The following is a 23053-nucleotide window of genomic DNA, read 5'->3' as shown; positions in this document are numbered from 1 at the left end:
GTCCTGAGATGTCACTCTAATATACTTAGGCCCAGGAAGGCTTAAATGCACTGCTGTGGCAATGTGTGCATTTATTCCTTATCATTTCCAGTGTCCCATTGGAGGATGTGTCTGATAGTCAGCTGTGTAGGCATCTTTCTCTGTGTCTTCTGAGCTTTGACTCTTGCTGTTGTAGGAGCTTTTAGGGTGTATGGTTCACTGGATTCACAGGATAAATCCTTTGGATCAAAGCATGAAGGCTGTTTAGTTCCTAGATCTGGAAAACTCTTCTTGTGGATCATCATGGAGTTAGTTTCAGTGGTTCCTTCTGAACCCAGGGGCCTTACTCAATGGTTTTCTCTTAGACCTTGGGAACTCTTACTTGGCATTTTCTGGAACTCCAAGATAATGGAGGGAAAAAATGTTAAGTGTGTACTGTGTTTTAAAATGTACTTTTTAAATCCATAAATAATCCCCAACCCCTCCCCGCCCAAAAAACCCTTGTAAAGTAGATATGTCCATTTTGCTGATGAAGGCATTTAATTTCAGAGTTTAAGTAACTTGCCCCCACAGGCGACTGGTAGAGCTAAGATTTAAAACTTAGGGTCCTTGACCCTGAGCCTGGTGTTCTTCCCCTTTACCAGGCTCTTTGAACAAGCATCAGTCATCCTGAAAAGGGAGTGACTGCTGATCTCTCTTGTACTCAGTTGTAGTTGTGAGCTCCTCAGTCTTACCTGTGGGCCCCGTTGGCCTACCACAAGTTCAGGAACTAGCTTCTCTGCCTCCTGGATCATGTCTCATTTGGTAGAAACCTGGAATCCAGCTTCAGGGTGTGCCCTTGGCTTGTGAGGAAAGAACACTCACATTGTTAATAATAGCAACATGAGTGAGGCCCTGCTGGGCTCTTTAAACATGCTATCTTATTTAATTTTCTTAATAATCCAGTGGGGTTGGTACTTATTTTATTTTATTTTATTTATTTATTTATTTATTTATTTATTAGATTTTATTTATTAATTTGACAGAGAGAGACACAGTGAGAGAGGGAACACAAGCAGGGGGAGTGGGAGAGGGAGAAGCAGGTTTCCCGCTGAGCAGGGAGCCCGATGCAGGGCTCAATCCAGGACCCTGGGACCATGACTTGAGCTGAAGGCAGACGCCTAATGACTGAGCCACTCAGGTGCCCTGGTTGGTACTTATTTTACAGGTGAAGAAACGTAGACACAGAAAGCCATTTACTCTGAGTAAATTTACACTTGGAAGTGCTTTTTCAAAAGCTAGGCAAACAAGCACCAGATGTACCTTTGATAACCTGGACACCCAGTCTGACAAGTAAGGGCAAGTACAGTTGGGTCTGTTCCTCCAAATATTGGTGATTGTTTATAAATGATCAGAAATACCTTGCAGGGAAGGTGTTAGGAATACCTTAGGAAGGTGTTAGGAAGGTATCAGAAATACCTAAGCAGGGAAGGCTTAGTAGTTGCCTTAATCATTTTGGGGTAACATGTAATATGAGTGAACAAGTTTGGTCCAGTTGAGCCCAAACTGGAAAAAGAAAAGGAATAAACTAAATTTCTTACTGCTCATCTGTCACTGCCCAGTCTGACACAGTCATTTAAAGAGGCCTAGAGAAACTCCTACTGGTCCATATCCAAGCCCTTGCTACTGACCAGTAGTATAATGAAGTGATACTAGAAGCCATTGAGAGGGAGGCATATTTTCCACATTATTGATGGAAACAAGCCTTCTTCAAAGGGAACTTTGCATGCTGGGGAGATTTTACTTGGTCTGTGGTAGAGCCCCCTTCCAGTAAGCATCCTTGGATGTATTTCTGGCATCTGCCACTATCACTGTCAACGAGCACTAAGTAGATCGAGTATCTCCTTCTTTAGACTGTTCTCGAAATATATCATCCTCTGAGTATTAGAAACACTGTTCTGCCCGTTGTTGCGCTAGCCATGTTAACAGATACTGTCCAAACATGTGATTGGTGTCTTATGTGCCAGACCGTGAGTTTCCATCCCCTGGTGCTAGGCTGCTAATGTTAGTGTCCTGCTTGCTTGGCCTTGTGTTAGGTCCCTGTTATTTGGGCCTCCACTTGACGCTGGCCCTGTCCCTGGGTAGATTGATACTTGAAACCTTGGATGCTCTTTCCTTTTTTTGTTTATGGTTCTGAGGTCCCAAGATTATGTGCCCTTGTCTGTGTGCCTATTTTTAGCTGGGGTTTCTTTTCGAGGACTGTGACTTTGCCTAGATTCTCTGTCCTGGCGTTCTTGTGTTTTTAGTTCATCATTTCTGCCAGAACCCTTGGGGTTTTTGAAGTGATGATTTCACTAAAGCAGAAATCGTTAAAGTGCCTGTTTGATGAATAAGAGCAGTCGTCACATCTTACATCCATGATTTTCAGGTACTCTGGATTTTCCCTGTGTGCTACTCTTTTCATTCCTTTTCAATGTTTCAGGCACTCTAAAAATTTGTCGAATTGTTTGTGTATCAACGAGGATGATATTGCATAGTTTTCATTGATTTAACTATGATTCACTGAATATTTACTGCATTATTTTAGTGACATCAGCAAGTTGGAGAGTCTTTAAGCAATAATTGTGAAGGTTTAATTTACTGGCCTTTTCCTTGAGGCTGTCATGCCTACCGGATGCAAGATATTTCGCATAACTCTGTGGGGAGATCTAAAAATGTGGCTGAGGACATAAGATCTAGGAAAATGGCTCTACGATGAAGTAGAAAGGGGATGAGAAGCACAGACAAATAGTACAGGAGTGCTAGTGGCTTATGCTCATAGTTTATACTATCAAAGCCAGTGGTTTTGAAATAGCTAACATTTATTGAGCAAGCCCTTCATACCAGGCATTGTTCTGATGATTTCATATGTATTGTTTCACTTAAATGTCACATGAAATAGGATTTTATATAAGTCCGATACATGAGGATTTTAAGTAACTTGCCCATGGCCGTCTAGCTAGTAAGGAATAGACCTGGGATTTGAACCTGGACGGTCTTGTTTCCTCCCCTGTGCTCCCAGCCACTGGGTTGCACGGATTGTACTGCCTGGGTGCCTAGTAAGTATGAGATGCTCCGTTCTCCCTCTGCATCCTTGCATCTCTTCGCTCTTCTCATTGTACCATACGTCCTGGCCTTATTGGACTTCTTAGAGTTCTTTGAACAGGACACTCTGCTTTTCCTTGCCTTTGTGTCTTTACACCTGCTTTTTGTCTTTTGGGAAACCTTTTCTCCCTCTGCCTTCTGAGATACCAGCCTCTTCCTCTCCAAGACAGACTTGCTGTGTCTTTTTTTTTTTTAATCTGGATAACATATTTAAATGGATTAAAAGAGTGGCATCTTTTACCATTCTTGTCAGGTAGCACCTTTGGAAGTCCTTCCCTGACCTCCCAAGCATGGATTAGGTTTCCATTTTCTGTGCTCCTCAAATATGCTACACTTGTGTTTACATTAGCTCCTAATGTACTGAATCGTAACTGATCATCTAAATATCAGACTGAGCTTGGGACTTGGCTCTCAGCATCTTATCTCAGCATGTAGCCTAGTCACCTGTTTGGTCAATGAGGATTTAATGGGAGTTGAGAAATATAAGTCAAACTGCAGCCGAACTGAAAATCCATAATTAAGGAGCTGTAACATCATTACTGCGGAGCGACTTAATACAAGGGACTTATTTTTCAGAATCTCTCAAAGATGAGTCACTATTTGATTAAATTACTTGTGAAGAGGCGGGTTTAGTAATTTAGGACCCTTGACTAGTCTTTAATCTTACATAAGGGAGAATACTTTGTTTGCATTCTGACTGGAGGTCTTTTTCTGTCTCTGCTGTGCTGTCCCAGGCCATTAGTCATCAGGCATTCCCATCCTCTTTCTCGAGTGGAGCCTAAGAAACCTCTCTTGGGTGCACAGAAAGCTAAGTCCTGTCTTGTCTCCGGTGTAATCAGTTTTTGAAAATTCTGTCTGGAAGTCTAAAAAAGCATGTTAATATGTTCAGATCTTCCTCCGTTTCCCCTCCATGGTTGTCAATATGGTATTCCCTTGTGGTTATCTGTATAACCATAATCTGGAAACTTGGGGCTTACCTTTGACCCTTAATCTCTTTCATTCCCTTCATGGGTTCATCATCACGTCTGGTCCACTTTGACTACTCCCTGCCTCTTCAGTGCGGCCACTTTTCCGACACCTCCCCTGCTAGCTGCTGCAGACCACACTATCATCATGTCTTGCCTGTAGTATTGCCATTAACTTCTCTCCCTGTACCCATTCTTGGTCCCCTCCAATCTGCTCTTGACCAGACAGCAAGAGTCATCTTTTTATATCTCAAAACTGTTCATTTATTTATAAACCAGGCAGCTGGGTGTGCTCCTGAAGGGGCAACATGAGAGATCCTTGCAGTGATGAACCTGTCCTGTATCTTGTGTCCATGATGATAATCCTGATCACAGTACTGTGCCTCAGTGTGGCAAGATGTTACCACTAGGGGAAACTGCGTAAAGGGTAGACAAGGTCTCTCTGTCCTCATTTCTTAAAATTGCATGTAAAGCTACAATTATCTCAACATTTCAGTAGAAATATTATCACCCTGTTTAAAATTCTTCACTACTTTCCTACTCCTTTCAGAATAAAGCCTAAAGTACTTACTTTGATCTTCTGTGACGTGCATCATCTGACTCACCATGTCCAGCCTGGTTTATTAGATACCGGTTTCCTGCTAGCTGTGATCCGGACACACTGACCCTCTTACACTATCTTTAACATGCTAGTGTCTTCACTTACAGCCTTCCTACTCACTTCCTTCTGCCCAAAATACTGTTCTTTACATTCTCTTGATGAATTCCTTCTCATCCTTTGTATATCAGCTTCATTTTCTTTTCTTTTTTTGGCATTTTATTTTATTTTAATTTAAATTCAATTTAATTAACTTAGTGTATTATTAGTTTCAGTGGTAGAATTTAGTGATTCATCAGTTGCATATAACACCCAATGCTCATTCCATCAAGTGCTCTCCTTAATTCCCATCACCCAGATACCCCACCCCCCCCACCCATCTCCCCTCTAGCAACCGTCAGTGTGTTTCCTGTGGTTAAGAGTTTCTTATGGTTTGTCTCCCTCTCTGTTTCTGTCTTATTTTTCCTTCCCTTCCCCTGTGTTCATCTCTTTTGTTTCTTAAATTCCACATGAGTGAAATCATGTATTTGTCTTTCTCTGACTTATTTTGCTTAGCATAATACCCTCTAGTTCTGTCTACGTCATTGCAAATGGCAAGATTTCATTCTTTTTGATGGCTGAGTAATCTTCCTCTGTGTGTGCGTGTGTATGTATACACACACTATATATATATATCCCACATCTTCTTTATCCATTCATCTGTTGATGGACATTTGGGCTCTTTCCATATTTTGGCTATTGTGGACATTGCTGCTATAAACATTGGGGTGCATGTGCCCCTTCAAATCACTATGTTTGTATCCTTTGGATAACTACCTAATAATGCAATAGCTGGGTCCTACAGTAGCTCTATTTTTAACTTTTCCAGAGTGGCTGCACCAGTCTGCATGCCACCAGCAGTGTAAGATGGTTCTTCTTTCTCCGCATCCTCACCAACATCTGTCGTTTTCCTGAGTTGTTAATTTTAGCCCTTCTGACAGGTGTGAGGTGGCATCTCATTGTGGTTTTGATTTGTATTTCCCTGATGCTGAGTGATGTGGAGCGTTTTTTCATGTGTCTGTTGGCCATTTGTATGTTGTCTTTGGAGAAATGTCCACGTCTTCTGCCCATTTCTTGACTGGATTATTTGTTTTTTGGGTGTAAGTTCTTTATAGATTTTGGATACTAGCCCTTTATCTGATAAGACATTTGCAAATATCTTCTCCCATTCCATAGGTTGCCTTTTAGTTTTGTCAACTATTTCCTTTGCTGTGCAAAAGCTTTTTATCTTGATGAAGTCCTAGTAGTTCATTTTTGCTTTTGTTTCCCTTGCCTTTGGTGATGTGTCTAGCAAGAAATTGCTGCAGCCGAGGTCAAAGAGGTTGCTGCCCATGTTCTCCTCTGGGATTTTGATGGATTCTTGTCTCACATTTAGGTCTTTCATCCATTTTGAGTATATTTTTGTGTATGGTGTAAGGAAATGGTCCAGTTTCATTCTTCTCCATGTGGCTGTCCAATTTTCCCAACACCATTTGTTGAAGAGACTGTCTTTTTTCCATTGGATATTCTTTCTGCTCTGTTGAAGATTAGTTGACCATAGAGTTGAGGGTCCATTTCTGGGTTCTCTATTCTGTTCCATTGATCTATGTGTCTGTTTTTGTGCCAGTACCATACTGTCTTGATGATTATAGCTTTGTAATATAGCTTGAAATCTGGAATTGTGATGCCTCCAGTTTTGATTTTCTTTTTCAACATTCCTTTGGCTATTCGGGGTCTTTTTTGGTTTCATACAAATTTTAGGGTTCTTCGTTCCAGCTCTGTGAGAAGAGTTGATGGTATTTTGATAGAGATTGCATTGAATGTGTAAATTGCTCTGGGTAGCATAGACATTTTAACAGTATTTGTTCTTCCAATCCGTGGGCATGGAATGTTTTTCCATTTCTTTTTGTCTTCCTCAATTTCTTTCATGAGTGTTCTATACAGAGTACAGATCCTTTACCTCGTTGGTTAGGTGTATTCCTAGGTATCTTACGGTTTTTGGTGCAATTGTAAATGGGGTCAATTCCTTGAATTCTCTTTCTTCTGCCTCATTGTTAGTGTATAGAAATGCGACTAACTTCTGTGCATTGATTTTATATCCTGTGACTTTGCTGATTTCCTGTATCAGTTCTGGCAATTTTTTGGTGGAGTCCTTTGGGTTTTCTACATAGAGAATCATGTCATCTGTGGAGTGAGAGTTTGACTTCTTCTTTGCCAATTTGTATGCCTTTTATTTCTTTTTGTTGTCTGATTCTCAGCTTCATTTTCATTTCTTGAAGAGAAGCTATTCCTGATTCTCCAGACTAAGTCAGGTTTTTTCTGTTAGGAGTTCATAAAATAGTATGTTTCCCTTATAGCAGTCACTATAGTTTGTATGCATTCACATTTGTGTGGTTTTTTTTTTTTTAGTTTTTTATTTTTAAGTAATGTGTACACCCAGTATGGGGCTCAAACTCACAACCCCGAGATTAAGAGTAGCACACATGCTCTCTATCAAGTGAGCCAGCCAGGTGCCCCTCTTTTTTTTTTTTCTTTAAGGTGAATTAACAAATTATTCCCTAAGTATGATAAGAATTTTTTTTTTCCATGTGGTTCTTTAATTCGTATCTGTCTCTTCCACTAAACTCCATGGGGGCAGAGTCTGTGTCTTTATCCCTAGCATTCAATACAGTGAGTAATGAGAACATGTGAGACATGAAAGACAGTGTCTTTCTTTCTTTCTTTCTTTTTTTTTTTAAGATTTTATTTATTTATTTGACAGAGAGAGAGACAGCGAGGGAGGGAACATAAGCAGGGGGAGTGGGAGAGGGAGAAGCAGGCTTTCCGCCGAGCAGGGAGCCCGATGCGGGGCTCGATCCCAGGACCCTGAGATCATGACCTGAGCTGAAGGCAGGTGCTTAATGCCTGAGCCACCCAGGCGCCCCAACAGCGTCTTTCCCTCTCAACCTGTTCCCTTATTGGCGTGTAAGAAACACCTTACATACTTAGGCCAGAAGAATAGGTCCCAGTTGTTCTCTTCCCAGATCATGAGTTTGACTTTCTCTTGGATTGCCTAAAAACAAACCTCTGTTAGGCATTTATTAGAGGAAGAATAGGATATGGTTGAGTAAGATGAATGCTCTTGATCCTGATGGTTCGGCCTACCGGTGAGCCATTTCAGGGCCTGGCCTACTTGTCTCTGGGAGATGGCCAGCCTTGGATTTGTTGAGTAGGTGGAATTCATTTGGAGCTGAAATTCATTGGCTTTCTGAATGGTCAAAGCTATTTTCATTGGTTTGGCAGAATTCTCTGTTGTTACATTGTATATTGGCCTACCAAAAGTGAGGTCCCATCTCTATGAGTGTGGGTGTATGATTTGGTGAGTGTTAATGTTCTTAGTTGTGGACAGTAGAATCCACACTAGCTAGAATAGAAAGAGATATTGGTTAGCATATAGAATTTTGGGGAAGACCAGACAATTAAGCTTGGATCTGACAGAGGCAGAAGCAGTATAACCGGGAAAAGTGCTCAGTGACACCAAAGGACTATTTGAGCAAAATGCCACAGCTGCCACAAAGTTAGAGATCAGATAGCAGAACTTTTAGAACTTCTGCTAAGTAAGTTCCTGCAGAAAAACCATATGCCTCCATGACTGTTTGACACTCGAGTGCCCAAATTACAGTCAGTCCCACTTTGGTCTTCTGGGTCTTGTACAGGTGTGCCTGCTTGGTAGAAACTGCCTTACACATGGGACCTTAGCTGCAAGGGGATCTAAGGAGTACAGTCTGTAGCTTTCCAGTCCCTTGGAGGAGGAAAGCATGCTAGAACCTGGCACTGGGTGGCTCGTCTGTGTGGTCTGCCATAGCAGATGAAGGGCTGACCATTACAGACAGACCTCATTGGGAAGTGTTTTATTTGAGTTTAGTGCAAATGATTAAGCTTGGTGTACTACCTTTTAGGAACTTAACATGGGAACATATAACATGAAACAGAGTAATGTATTTTAGACTCTCAGTGGTGGATTTTGCCTGTGCTGAGTTATGCACCTTATGGAGCTATATGGTTTTGCATTGTACCCATATGTTTGCCTATTCATTCATAGAATGTTCTTATCGAGGGCACTGAGTGTTGGCTGTTCCGTACGGTACTGGGAGCTAGTAATGCAAAGGAGAGTAAGACAGTCTGCATTCAGGAAACTCACAGACTTGGTGTGGCAGTGTTTTTCAGCAGAGATGTGCATTTACATTAAGTTGTGAAGTTAAAAAGTAAAAAAGCAGGACTCCACATTTAGATCTCCACTCTGAGCTGCATGCACCAGTGTGAAATTCCTAAGGGAGACTGATATGCAGAGTCCAGGAGCCAGATTTTTAGCAGACTTTCCTATTGATTCTTAAGCATTCTCCCTTGGTAAAGAACCCTTGGTCCAGTGGATCAGTTAATAACCATTTTGTTTTATTGCTTTTGAAATCTTAGGACTATATTTCCGCTTGTAACAGTTGTTTCCCACTTTGCTTTAAAAAGTTGTAAAAACACATACTTGTTTTACAGGAGCAGAGTTACCAGGGCAGGTTATTTCCATGGCAGCTTCTACTCTGGCAACCTTGGCCATCTCCATCACAGGGTACGAATCAAACCCTGAGGACCCGCCCTCCGCCCACCCTGCAGGTGACTGACCTTACGAAGGAATGTTTTCAAAATCATTCTGAAAATGAAAGACACTTTATAAAGGATAAACTTAAGGACATGAGCATCACAGAATGTAATTTACTGGTCCTTCCTTTTCGTCTGATTTCTCTTTTTACACTTTTTCCTCCTCTCATCTTTGTTCTCACATAATCACTTTTTTCATGCTTTTAATTATTTACCTTTTTATGTTTCTTATCTTGAATCTTTATCTTTTCCCTTTTTTTTTTTAAAAAAAGCTTTTCTTATGTTTCTTTTCTTGAATCTTTATCTTTTCCCTTTTTTCTTTTTTAAAAAAAGCTTTTCTTATTTTTCTTTTGTTATTCCTTCTCACTTTCCTTTCATTTTATTTTTTTTTCTTGGTGCCCTGTGTACCTTTTCCATATTTTTTCCCACTCAATCCTTTCCTTGTTTTCCACTTCTATAGCTGTCAGTTCTTCTCCATTGTTCTGTTTTGCTCTCTTTACATTTTGCTTTTGTTGTTGACCCAACTTTTTTTTTTTTTTCTCTCTCTTACAGTCATCCATTTCTCTGGCATTTCTTGCTTTACTTCTCAAAGTTTGCTTTGCATGCCTCATGCTGTTACTATATTAACTGTTTCCCCTAAAGCGGGCTGTTTGGTTGTTCTGGATACCATGCTCCAAAAGATCCAGCTGGTAGATTTACATCAGCTTTAAAGTCACACTGTCCTCACACAGGGTTTAGGAATGGAAAGGGCCATCTCTGTGCCAAGCGGTCTACTAGTGCCAGGGGATTTGCAGTTACAGAATATTTTTCGTGAGCTCTTCCTGAACAACTGACTTTAGAAAACTCTTGAAAGGAGGGATCAGCTAAGAAAAGTCATTTGGAGTGGTAGGAAAACACATTTTTATTTCACATTGAATCATGTTTTCAGAATGAAGGAGGGGATGATGTTTTGGTGATGAACATACTCTTCTTCTAAGTATCTACCACACCCACCAACATGCAGTTTCCAAATTAGAAAGATTCTTAAAGAGCAGAGTCAAACAGAAGCGTATTATAACTAGTTGGGCTTTAGCCCCAGACCTCAGGGTGGAATGTTAGTTCTGGTGAGATGGGCCGACTTACAGCGTTCTAGTGTGTCAGTAGTAAGAGTTTACTCACAGATAAACATTTAACATTAGGAGAGGCACTAAGGACATTATAATACAGCACTCAGAGGGCTACTGTGTAGTTCCTTATGAACATTATGAAATGAGACGGAAGGTTGTCTTTCAACAGTATTTAGGGAGCACCCACTGTATGTCAGGTACTATTCTGTGTGCTGTTCAGCGGAGGGAGAACAAGACAGACAAGGTCTTAGCTCTCCTGGAGGTGACATTCAGCTGAAGGAAGAAAGTGCGACAGGGTAAGTGGAACACGATATAACTACATAAAACTATGTAAAAACTATGGGACAGGATGGGGGTTCTTGTTTCTTTCCTTTATTTTTGAGACTTTATGAAATATAATATTCTTTTGTCATTAGCTTTTTTAATGGAAGGCAAAATGCAAGTTGTAGGGTGTTACTCATTTTCATCATCATGGCATATACTGAATAATATTGCTTTAAGACTTACATGATTTCTGAGGTATATGGTATGTTTTGGTAAAACCAGGAAATAGAAATAATATAACCCTATAGTAAAAGGTAACTTGGTAGTTGCATTGTTAGAAAACAGTACTTTATGTGAACTCATTCGGTATGGTCTCCTTTATTTGAAAATTCCTCACCCCCAGCAATCTGTCGTTGTTTTATTTCTCATTCTAAGGGAACGACCTGTTTCAAAGCCCTGGGTTTGTTTTTATAAGAGCAGTTGGCTCCATTTTAGGTGAAATGACACTGAAAAGCCGTGTTGTATCAGAAATACATATATATCTAATAAAATTATATTAAAAGAGGTGACATTTTTATATCTAGGAATTCTGTATCTTAATATTTGTTGCTTTATACAGTTTGAGGAGTTTTCATGGGGTAATTATAATTCTCAGCTATTTTGTCATAATTTTTATTTAAATTACATATATATAAAACTTTGAACAGTATGAAATGTATACAGTAAAATATAAAAAACTCACCATACCCAGCTCTACCCCCCAACAAACTCAATTTCCCTAGATTTTTTTTTTGTAAAGATTTTTTTTTTTTTTTTTTAGATTTTTTATTTATTTATTTGAGAGAGAGAGAATGAGAGAGAGCAAGCACATGAGAGGGGGGAGGGTCAGAGGGAGAAGCAGACTCCCTGCCGAGCAGGGAGCCCGATGCGGGACTCGATCCAGGGACTCCAGGATCATGACCTGAGCCGAAGGCAGTCGCTTAATCAACTGAGCCACCCAGGCACCCTAAAGATTTTATTTATTTATTTGACAGAGAGAGCAAGAGTGAGAGCAGGAACACAAGCAGGGGGAGTGGGAGAGGGAGAGGGAGAAGCAGGCTTCCCGCCGAGCAGGGAGCCCGATGCGGGGCTCGATCCCAGGATCCTGGGATCATGACCTGAGCCAAAGGCAGACGCTTCACACCAACGGAGCCACCCAGGCGCCCCTCAATTTCCCTAGATTTAAATACGGTCGGTAGTGTAATTCTCCACACGTTTTTCAGTGCATATGCAAACACACATCCAGATCCTTGTTTCTTTTTTAACCCAGTGTAATCATGCTGTCAGAGTCCATTTTGAAGGCTTACAGTAGAGTAGCTTAGTGAATTGCGCCGTAGGACTGCTAACTAATGTGGACTAATATGGTGGTGATTTTACCCCCCTTTTCAGAAACCATGGACAGAGGAGAGCCCCCTCCAGCGCTGTCCTCCTCTCCTTCACCTTCCTCCCCTTCACCCACTCTGGGCAGACAAAGGCCTGAAATGGGAACGTTTGTCAGGAAGAAGAAGACCAGCGACATCTACTTCGTGTCCCTCGTGTGGGCCATTATTGGAGTCCAGCTCTGGTTGAACCTGTGGATTATACAGTTGCTGCCAGTGCCTGTTGCAGGTGATCGGTCCCTGTGGTCTGGTCTTGGGAGCCTTCTTTTTCTTTAAATTTTGGATTTTAATATTTGAGGTAATATTATTCTCTTTTAAGATAAAACAATTGTATATTTAAAGCTGTCTTCTGAGGATGGAAAAGTAAGTAATTCAGGTGAATTTTAGAAGAGTCTTTTATTGGGCGCCTGGGTGGCTCAGTTGGTTAAGCGACTGCCTTCGGCTCAGGTCATGATCCTGGAGTCCCTGGATCGAGTCCCGCATCGGGCTCCCTGCTCGGCGGGGAGCCTGCTTCTCCCTCTGACCCTCCCCCCTCTCATGTGCTCTCTCTCATTCTCTCTCTCTCAAATAAATAAAAATCTTTAAAAAAAAAAAAAAAAGAAGAGTCTTTTATTTCATGCTTTCCTGATTGTTTGGGCTTAACCTCTTACTGCAGTCAGAACCTTTGCCAAATTTATTTATTTATTTACTTTTTTTTTTTTTAAAGATTTTATTTATTTATTTGACAGAGAGAGACACAGTGAGAGAGGGAACACAAGCAGGGGGAGTGGGAGAGGGAGAAGCAGGCTTCCCGTGGAGCAGGGAGCCCGATGCGGGGCTCGATCCCAGGACACTGGGATCATGACCTGAGCCGAAGGCAGACACTTAACGACTGAGCCACCCAGGCGCCCCTATTTATTTACTTTTTAAAAGATTTTATTTATTTGAGAGAGAGAACGCGTGCGTGAGAGCACAAACAAGGGGGGAGGGGCATAGGGAGAAGCAGACTCCCCGCTGAGCAGGGAGCCCTGTGTGGGGCTTGATCCCAGGACCCTGAGATCAGGACCTGAGCCACACAGGTGCTCCCCTTTGCCAAATTTATTAAGTCCTCAGTTGATGCTCAGGGTCCTGCCATCCAGATACCGCCTAAATTTGATTAGTCTTTTCTTTATCAAAGCTTTTCATTATTGATTTAAACATAATTTCCTTTTTGGAAGCCTGTTTTCCACCATGGTTTAAAAATCTAAACTCATTGGACCATTTACCTTCTAGATCCTTAGTTTTAAAACTTGTGATTCTCATTAACTTGGACAGTTAATGAAATAGTTACCTTTTTTTAAAAAAAATGAAAGATTTGTTAGGACCAGAACACTGTATAATGCCTGTCCTTAGGGAACATAGAATACGAGGTCGAAGTTTGTATGTGCTTCTTGCATCCTCAAACAGAACTTCTGTTTGGCAGTTGGAGCTAGTCACAAAGTACATACCATAGCCATGCTTTCTGTTAAGGAATTTATAGAAATGCTTAGTGAAATAGTTTAAATTGCTCTTTCTGGATTGTTCCATACATTTTTGGTTTTGCCAAATGATTTATTTTATACTGCCAAATTGTGTCAGGTACTGTTGGAACCCCCTTCTCTTTAAAATTTGTTAGCAGGAGTTAACATTTATCCTAGTCATTTCTTGACCTTCAGGCCATCATAACAATTTGACATGGCTTGGGAGAGCAGGCTTTGAACAGGTGGCCCCCAGAACATTTTCTACAGCCTGTAATTACTCTGGGCTTATTCTAGAGACCATAGGCGCTTTCCTAGGACCTCTCTAGAGATTTAAAAATGTTAATGATGGAATTGTTGAGGTGGTATGTAACACTGAGCTCACGGTTCAAAAGAGTAAACTGTGAACCATTAGATTGTATGGCCAGGGGTAAGGACACAGAAATCCTCGGAATTAGGGAAATTATAGTAGTTGGGATCAGTTATCCAGGGTCCAGACTTCAAGGCACCCCCACAGATAAATAGCACTTCCTTCTGGCCCCACCACCTTCTTAGGTGGCCTTTAATAGGAAGCTCACCCCCTGCTTGCAGGGTGACCTCGCTGCCCAGTGCAGAGGGTACATACATATTGTGCTCTGTGAGTGGTCTCTGCAGAAGCTGTGCCCTGTGTAGCCTCAGGGACCATTTGTAACAACCCTCCTTGTCCCTACTCTACTTCTCTACTGAAGCCTGCTCAGAGATTCGGATGTACAGAGCAGCATCAAGTAGAGAAATAGGAATACCAGGCGTATAAAATCATGATGCAAATGGAATACCTGATACTTTCCTGGCCACTAACGTTAAACATCCAAGGAGAAGAGTAACATTTGGCAAGAGCATCTATAATAGCCAAGGAAATTGGGACATGTCAGGGGTTAGGATTCTTCATCCCGGAAGGGTAAGGTGTGAGGGGCCAGGATTGTAGTCACTGAAATCTTCATGATCAGAATATCTTATGTTTATATGGTCTATGAAATAATCCCTGGCTCCTTCAGGGATTCGGACTTCACAGCGAAAGTAGTATATGGGCAGGTGGGGATTGTGTAAAAAGTTATTTGTCCTAATTCTGTCAGTTTGGAATACCATGAACTTTTCATTTCTCCCCTTGCCTTTTTTTTTCTTAATTGATTTTTATTTAATATTAGCTTCACTGTTTTAGAAACGTCACATGAAATTAAAGGACCTTTTCACGTTCTAACTTTGTAATCTATGTTTTGGTTTTATATGCATTCGTTCCTTCTAGTTTGGATCCTCAAAAAGCTTGTTATTCACTTTGGAGTTGTGGACTTCTTGGAGAAACGCTGCCTCGTGTGGTGGCAGGCCGTGGAGCACTTCCTCAGGGAGCGGCAGGAGGCTCTCGCCCCGTGGCCCGTTGTTGGGCTTGGAAAATTCTTGTTAAAAGTCGATAGCAAGGTATTGTATTTTAAGACTTGGGCTGTTTTAATGGAGTTTATATATGCATATATTCCATGTCATGGTATTTGGTATTCATACTATGATTGTCAATAACACGTTTCATGTCTACATCTGTGATGAAATTTAAAGTTTAGAATTATGGCTTCTGTAAGGGTAGGATAGATTTAGGTTGAGTCAGTATTGTATAAGTAGTTTTCCCTCTTAAAAATGGGAGAAAAGGATGTTATGGAGCACCTGTTCAACTCCCTCATTTTATAAGGACCAAATTGAAATCTAGAGGGGCTATGTGACTTGCCTAAAATTATATTGCCAGGTAATGCTGCCTCAGTGCAGTATTTCTGGAGTAATTTCCACATGTCAGATAATGGGCTAGGTCCTCAGGAAAATCCACTGACTCACAGAAAACTAGATGCAGGAGCTCTGTTTAGTGGAGAGACAGCAGTCCATTAAAATTTAGATGCAGTGGTTAGGAGCATGAACCCTGATCCCAGTTCTGCTATTTACTAGCTATGTGATCTTGGATGAATTTCTTAACCTTTCTATGCCTTGTTTTCCTTACCAATACAATAAATATAATAGCATGTGTCTCGGAGAACGGCTGTGGGGGTTAAATGAGTTAATAGACGTACAGTTCCTAGATTGGAGCCTGATTCATAATAAGCTCTGTGTGTTAGCTGTGGTTTTAATTTGTGGAGGAAAGTATGTACAGAGTACAGTGTTAGTACTGAGCAAGAAAGGACTCACTATTGGCGAGGCAGTGGGAGAGGGGAGGTTTTGCAGAAGAGGTGGTGCCACAGCAAATTTTGAAGCACAAGTAGGAGTTTCTTAGGTGACAGGGCAGGAGGAACAGGTGGACGGAGCAGGGCAGAGGTAGATAGAGACTGCCGCAGCCTGACTTCTTAGGGAGCACCAAGGAAACAGGCATGGTGGGATATATGCAGAAGCGAGGCTGGAGAGTCAGGCGAGACCCAGTCGAGGTCTTTGTGGGTGCTGTGCTCTGTGAGCCGGACTTCCTCACAGAGCCTAGTAACTGTTTCCCTGAGCAGGTCCGTCCATGACTTCAGGTTAGGTGAAGTCACTAATACTGTTAGATGAAACCAGCGTAGATAGAGATGAGAAGAATAACTGGAGTTCACGTGAGGTGGAAGGAAAGAAATCTTTTAAAGCCATGGTAACATCTCCTGGGCAACAGAGATGCAGGGGGATATGTTTTTCTGTTTTTGTTTTTGTTTTTGTTTTTTTTTAAGATTTTATTTATTTATTTGAGAGAGAGTGAGTGAGAGGGAGAGGTAGAGAGAATTTGAAGCAGACTCCGCACTGAGCACAGAGCCCAACGTGGGTTTCGATCCTGCAACCGCGAGATCATGATCTGAGCCGAAACCAAGAGTCGGTCTTTCTGTCTTCCAGAAAGCTTGCCAGTTTTAATTACCATCAATGTAACATAAGGCAGTGCCCATTTCCTGAGCTCTTGCTAATACTAGATGTTATAGTGTAACAAAATGTCCTTTTCAGTTTCATAAAAAGAAGTATCTCAGTGTGGTTTTAATTTGAAATTTTAAAAAATAGAGTTTGCTTATTGGCTATTTATATTTTTATTTTGTGATTTGCCTATTTGTATTCTTACTTTTTTCAACTTTTTAAATAAGAAGTCTAAGACTTCCCACAAATTTTAACATATTTATCACATCTTCCTGGTATAGGGTGCAGCTTTGTCTTACTAGAGCAGATTTAGTCCTTCAGACTGTTTAAAGGGGGCGACTCTTATTTCAGTTAACTTCTGACAGCCGTACCACTATCAGAAGGGATGGACACTAAATCTTGTTTTCAGAATCCCACGGACTTGTATTTGGAACCCTTCACTTAGGACGACTCTATAGTTGTGTCAGTTGAAGTTCCGGGGGTATCAAAAGTATTTGTGATGGAGTAGCCTTGTCAAAATTTGTCATTTTTTTATTCAAATTTATATGCCAATTTGTTCTTCTTAAGGGAGATGGTAAAATGAATAAAACTATCATTTTGGGCTATAATAATAAAACATATCAGAATAAATGTCTATCGCAAACTGAGTGTCTAGTGATAATTGATGCCATAATTATATTTTATCTAATATAATATATATGGGCTGCTGCTTTGGGGAATAAATCTGTTTTTCATGTTTCTGTTAAATTTCGATTGATTAGACTACTGTTTTTGAAAATATTCCTCTACAGGAGATTGTTTGAAGTATAGTTTTAAACGTGCATTGAGTGTACTTTTAGTAAAAAACTCTGCAAAGAGCATTTAACAGTTACTCTGATAAAATTATGCTTTTTAGCTTTTATACTTTTCATATCACTAATAATGCCTTAAATCCTATGTTTAAGAAGTTTTACATCATGTGTCCACTAACTAGCATTAGTTATTATAGTGCTAAATATTGTGAGGTGTTTAGATGAGGTAATGTTAGTGTGAAAGAAAGGATGTTACATAAAGTAGAAGGATGTGTGCCAGAAAAATTGAGATGGAAGGAAATACACCAAATATTAACAGAATCTTGGATGTGTCTGCTCTTTGGCCAGGTGTTCATTGTTCCAAATGAGCTCTGATGTGTTTTACTGTTTAAAAAAATGTGAAATAACCAATACTATAAAGCTACAACCACAGAGTTCAATGAACACATAGTATATGAACATTAATTAAAAATCCTTTTGGTACATGATATGTGAAAGAATCTTAGTTATTATTCTGATCTTTGGAATTTGGTGTGACTATTTAAGCTGATAAGCATTCAGGCTATTTTTTGTATTTTTAATTGTTGAATTGCCCACAAAGCTTGTGGTTATTTCAATCATTGTATATCTTAAATGAATACTATATTCACTTGATTTTAAAACTTTGTTAATGCATTACAATTATTTTTCTAGTTTTTGTTTTGTTTTTTTGGTCTGGGATTATTTCCTCCTCATACTCTCAGTGACTTTCTTCTTTTCATACTATTATTGCATTCTCTAATGATATTCCACTGTTCTTATCTTCTCTTTCTTACCTTACCCCCTATCCTCAAGCTCTGGCACTGGCTAAATAAGAAGGTAAATGAACACATGGATGTTGGTTTTTACTATTGAATTCTGTAACTTCCCCCTGTATCTCCATTCTCATTCTGTTTCTGTCCATATGTCAAAATTAGTTTTTGCTTTTAAAGTTCAAATTAATAAGCTATGGAAGGTCGTGAAATGTTGATACTATCACAGTACAATTTGCTAAACACCCAAAGCTATATATTTAGGATATATGGTTACTATCTCCTTGCCCAGGTGTGTGTAAGAAGTTCTGTCTTATAGTCCTTCTGTCCACAGTGAGTGAGTGACGTTCCTTTTCAGCTCTAATGTAGCCCTACTTTAGTCTTCTTTGATGTGTGAGAGCACATTAGGCAATAGTTACTGAAAAGGAAAGAGAACTTTTTTTTTTTAAAGATTTTATTTATTTATTTGAGAGAAAGAGAGCACGAGTGGGGGGGAGAGGCAGAGAGAGAGGGAGAAGCAGGCTCCCTTTTGAGCAGGAAACCAGATGCTGGGCTGGATCCCAGGACCCCGGGATCAAGACCTGAGCCAAAGGCAGATGCTTAACTGACTGAGCCACCCAGGCGCCCCAGAAAGAGAACTTTTTATTGCTACTTATTTTATAAATGACACAGGAATTTTTTAAAAAGATAAATTTGTGAAATACTCGATTTACTTGGCTGGTAATTTTATATAGTATCTTTTTTTTTTTTTTTTAATAGCAGCTATTCTAGAATTTCATTTTTAACTTAAAAAAGATGGTGGTCATGGCCTGTGACCTCGTATTTCTCAAGGTATGAGGTTGTATGTATGGTGAATGCTTCACATGATTTGCATGAAATAGGTACATTTTTAATAACTTCGATAAAGGATAATCCAGATAAATTAGGAGTGCTGTACTTGTGACATGTAGCCCACATATAGTAGTTCTAGACTTAAATTCAGCAAATCCCTGAGACAGATAGCAAGAGATGACATTTATGTGTATTGTGTTTAGGCACAACAAAACTCTAAAATTGTCAGTGGAGATATTATAGCAGACCTTAAGAAGAATGTGGTACTTCTTAGAAATAGACCAAGGTGACACATTTGGGTTAGAGTTTAGGGTTTTCTTCTTTCTTTTGAAGAAGAAGAAAGAGGGGACTTCACAGTGCCTTAAACTTCTGAACTTTGAATTGAAAATAAACAGTGTGTAAAATAAATACATACATACATACATACATACACTTACCGGGCACTCCCTCGCTCCCACCAATGTACATGCTGCTGTCTGTACCTCCATTCCCTGCAAAACTAATATGAGTAAATGAGTTCAATCCTTGGCAAATGATAGTGCTGCAAACAAAAGTCACATTTTCTTATTTTGATCAGAAGAGGTGGTTTTATATACTGCTCCAGCTTGTGTATATTGAAATGAAATTGTCCTCAAGGGATGAGAGAAAGGAGAGCTAAAGTCATTAGGTGCAATTTGATTTAACCTTAGGTGACTACATGAGGTTAGATCACCTAATTTAGGAGCCTAATTCATAGCTAACCAGTTGTGACTCAGTTTTAAAAGATTCCTAAGAGATCAAGTGACGGTTTCCTTTCTTTGATGATTCCGTGTAGCACAGGTAAAGCATTGGTGGAGAGCAGGAGTGCTGCTGTAAGTTCTGGGACTGTGTGTTCTAGGAAAGCACATAAATAAGTTGAGGTCTGTTTTATTACATTACATCCAAGGTCAGAAAATTTACAGTATTGGGTATTTGGTTTTTCAGGTTCAAGTGGAGTGAACTAGGAAACTAATTCAAGGGAAGGGAGGGTGAGAGAGAACATACCTGTGGTTAATTGAGACATAACCTATTTCTCAAGGCTTGTTTTATTTTTTAGTGTTGGTTATTTGCACTAAGACTCAACTAGAATTTGGTTCAAAAAACAAAGCAAAATGAAAGGCCCAGAATAATGAAATAGAAAACTCAGTAATGAAACGATAACTTTCTTAATAGCTTGCTATAAATAAAGCCAGTTTAGAAGTTTCAAAGTCTTGCAGTATAACCATACATTTACTGACCTCTCTAAATTTTAAAAAATGCATGCCCTTCATTCACACTGGAAACATTTCAGAATGTCATTTTAAAATTACTCCCCTTCCCCTTTAAGAAAATAAATTTTAATAACTAAGATAATTTCTCAGAGCTTAGAAGGCTGGGGAGATCACCAGGGACAGTGTGATTTCTACAGGCAGGCATTAATGACAGCTGATGGCAGTGATGACAGGTGGTGTGGATCCTGCTGCCCAAAGCTGAGTACAGCACAGAGTCTGTCTCCTTGGACAGTGCCTCTGGCATTTCTTTAGGAATTCTCTCCTCCATTCCCTTCTGCTTCTCCATTGCTTCTTTTGTCCATGTTTCTCTCCTTTTCTTTTTTTTTTAAGATTTCATGCATTTATTTGAGAGAGAGAGTGAGTGAGAGAGAGAGCACAAGCAGGGGCAGAGGAAGAAACGCACTCCCCTGCTGAGCAGAGAGCCCAAAGCAGAGCTTGATCCCAGCACCCCGGGATTGTGGCCTGAGCTGAAGGCAGATGCTTAACTGACTGAGCCAGCCAGGCACCCCTGTGTTTCTCTTTCGATGTCCGAGTTTCTGTTTCCTTGAGAGTCTTGTTCCATTCACTCTTTCTTGGGGTTCTTATCCTCCATTTAAGTTTTCTGTCCACTTTGTTATTTCCTCTTTATTGATTGGTCCGTCGTTCTATGCACCAGTTGCCCCCAGCCACACATTTTTTTCTCCTGTTTTGACCTTTAAAAAAAAAAAATCTCCCTTTATTCTTTAATAAGTCTTTCCTGGTCTCTCTTTCCCACTCCTTCTCTCTCTGTCTCCCTTTTTGTCCTGTTTTTTCACTGTACCTTAGCTGTCTATAATGTGAATAGATTCTCCTCCCCATCTTTTTTAGTTTATATATTGAGCATCTTAAGTGGTTTTATTTATTTTAAATTTTGAATGAAACCTCTAACCCTCACTGTTAGCCCTGAATATAAATTTTTATTTAGGTGACTCTTAGTGTGGATTTTTTCCAATCCCTAGGTATATGGCTTCTGGTAGGAAAATTCTACCGTGGTTTGAAAACATAAAGCTTGATTTTGTAATGTTGATATTCATAATGTGTTTGTGAATTCCATGTTTTATATGTTAGAAATACCTGGTCTTAAATTTAGTTGTACTTTCTAAATCATCATTTACATTTAAAAAACATATTTCAGAATAGACATTTTTCAAAAAATTGGGGCTCCGAAGTTATTTTTAGAAATTGTAATTTGTGAATACAGATCTGGTCTTAATTCTGAAATTATTTATGTTTGCCTGTTCAGATATATATTTGAGCTTTCACCATGGGCCGTGCACTGTCAGGCTTGGGAACTACAAAGAAGAATAATACAACCCTAGCTCTTTTCTCAGGAAACTGTCTCAAGAACTCTGTGTAGAGCTGGTTTCTAATTGTGAAACTTTTCAGTTTCATTGATTTTAGAATGTATATTCAAAATATGACATCTGACCTTCCATATCTTAAAAACTTGATACTACTTTTTTTAATCTCTGCATTGTCTTTGATGCTTTGGTAGCATGCACTGAAAATTAACTCTTCTGTTTGAAGCTGTAATTGTCAAGATAAAAGATGAACTTTTTATCTTTGAGCTCACTGCATTGATCTTTTAGTGATAGTATCTTTCATGAAAGATAAAGGGATGCAAGCTTTTAGCCTGGAATGGAAAATGTTTTAGAAGTCATGTTTTATTTTTAACCACCATTTGCTCTTGTTTGTTTAACTCACTGGAGAGCATAATTCAGATTTAAATTAAGACTAACTTATTCAGCAATGCTGTAGCTTATGTAGGGGTTGAGGGGTGCAATGTGGTATTTCAGCAGTCATCTAATTGATTTTATTTTTGAAATGTTAAATGTAGCTTTGCATGGCAGAAATTCTAGAAATCTGTCAGAATTATATATTCTGAAAACAAACATTTTTTTAAATGTAGGATTATTTGTGATTGTGAAAGATGAGAGAAGTTATACCCAAAATGGAATGTCAAGTAGCATTTAGGAAGAGCATAATTTTAATTATTGATTAAGGAATAACCATTACAATAATGATTATTCTTTATTTACAGCCAATTTGTCCTAAAGCTTATGTTTTCAAAAGAATGGAGATTTCAAGTGGAATATCAGATTTTAAAAAGTATTTTGTTAAGAAATATTTCAAATATAAAAAGATGTAAAGAACATCAGTGAGTCTGTCCTCCAGCTTGATAAAACATAACCTATGTAATTAAAGCCCATTTTGTACCCCTCCTAATTGTGCATCTACCTGCTGACCCCCCCCCCCCGGTAGTATTCTGAAATTGATATTTATCATTACCTTAACATTAGATTTTTATTATTACTGTTTTTGTAACCCTAGTGGCATCAAAGGGAAAAAATATTTTGAATGTAATTCCTATTTTAATTTGCTCCTATTTTATCTGTATAATTTAGAGCATACCTGTTTTGTAAGAGGCCTATTTTTTGTAAAGCTATCTATATTTGCTAATTGACAGTAAAATTTCATGAGATTTGAGGTCAGCTAATGTATTATCATTATTTCATTTAAATATTTTATGTTGTTTAGAATATTTGCCAATTACAAATTACAATTTGAAATGTAAATATACCACTGTATGAGAATTCAAACGTAAATATGGATTATGTTCAAATTGCCTTTTCTTAGATAGGACAATAATAAACTTTTTTTTTTAATTTATTTTTTTATTATTATGTTATGTTAATCACCATACATTACATCATTAGTTAATAAACTCTTTTTATATAACAACAGTAATTAATGCTATTAGTTAATTTTCTGAAGTTGCTTACAGCTTTAATCATTATGCCATAGTTTGATTTGCAATGCTGACTATCCTATTTTGTCTTAATAATACTTGAATATGTATGCATTTTTATTAAGTTGTGCTTGA

At 39.2% G+C, this 23053-nt stretch overlaps 1 protein-coding gene across 3 annotated transcripts in view; it reads left to right on the top strand.

The window, feature by feature from the left end:
* Positions 1–23053, top strand: part of TMEM245 (transmembrane protein 245) — a 99208-nt gene that overhangs the window by 14609 nt on the left and 61546 nt on the right. For 2 of the 3 annotated variants that reach the window (XM_036087425.2, XM_078061565.1), the window contains exons 4-7: positions 9211–9327; positions 12111–12329; positions 14858–15027; positions 18075–18098. In XM_036087425.2, the coding sequence (XP_035943318.2) occupies positions 9211–9327; positions 12111–12329; positions 14858–15027; positions 18075–18098 (530 nt within the window). The remainder of the gene's footprint in view (positions 1–9210; positions 9328–12110; positions 12330–14857; positions 15028–18074; positions 18099–23053) is intronic. The other variant, XM_036087426.2, reaches the window with a different exon arrangement.

The sequence above is a fragment of the Halichoerus grypus genome, chromosome 14 (genome assembly GCF_964656455.1).
Source record: "Halichoerus grypus chromosome 14, mHalGry1.hap1.1, whole genome shotgun sequence".
NCBI lineage: Eukaryota > Metazoa > Chordata > Mammalia > Carnivora > Phocidae > Halichoerus > Halichoerus grypus.
This window is presented reverse-complemented; position numbering and strand designations above follow the sequence as displayed.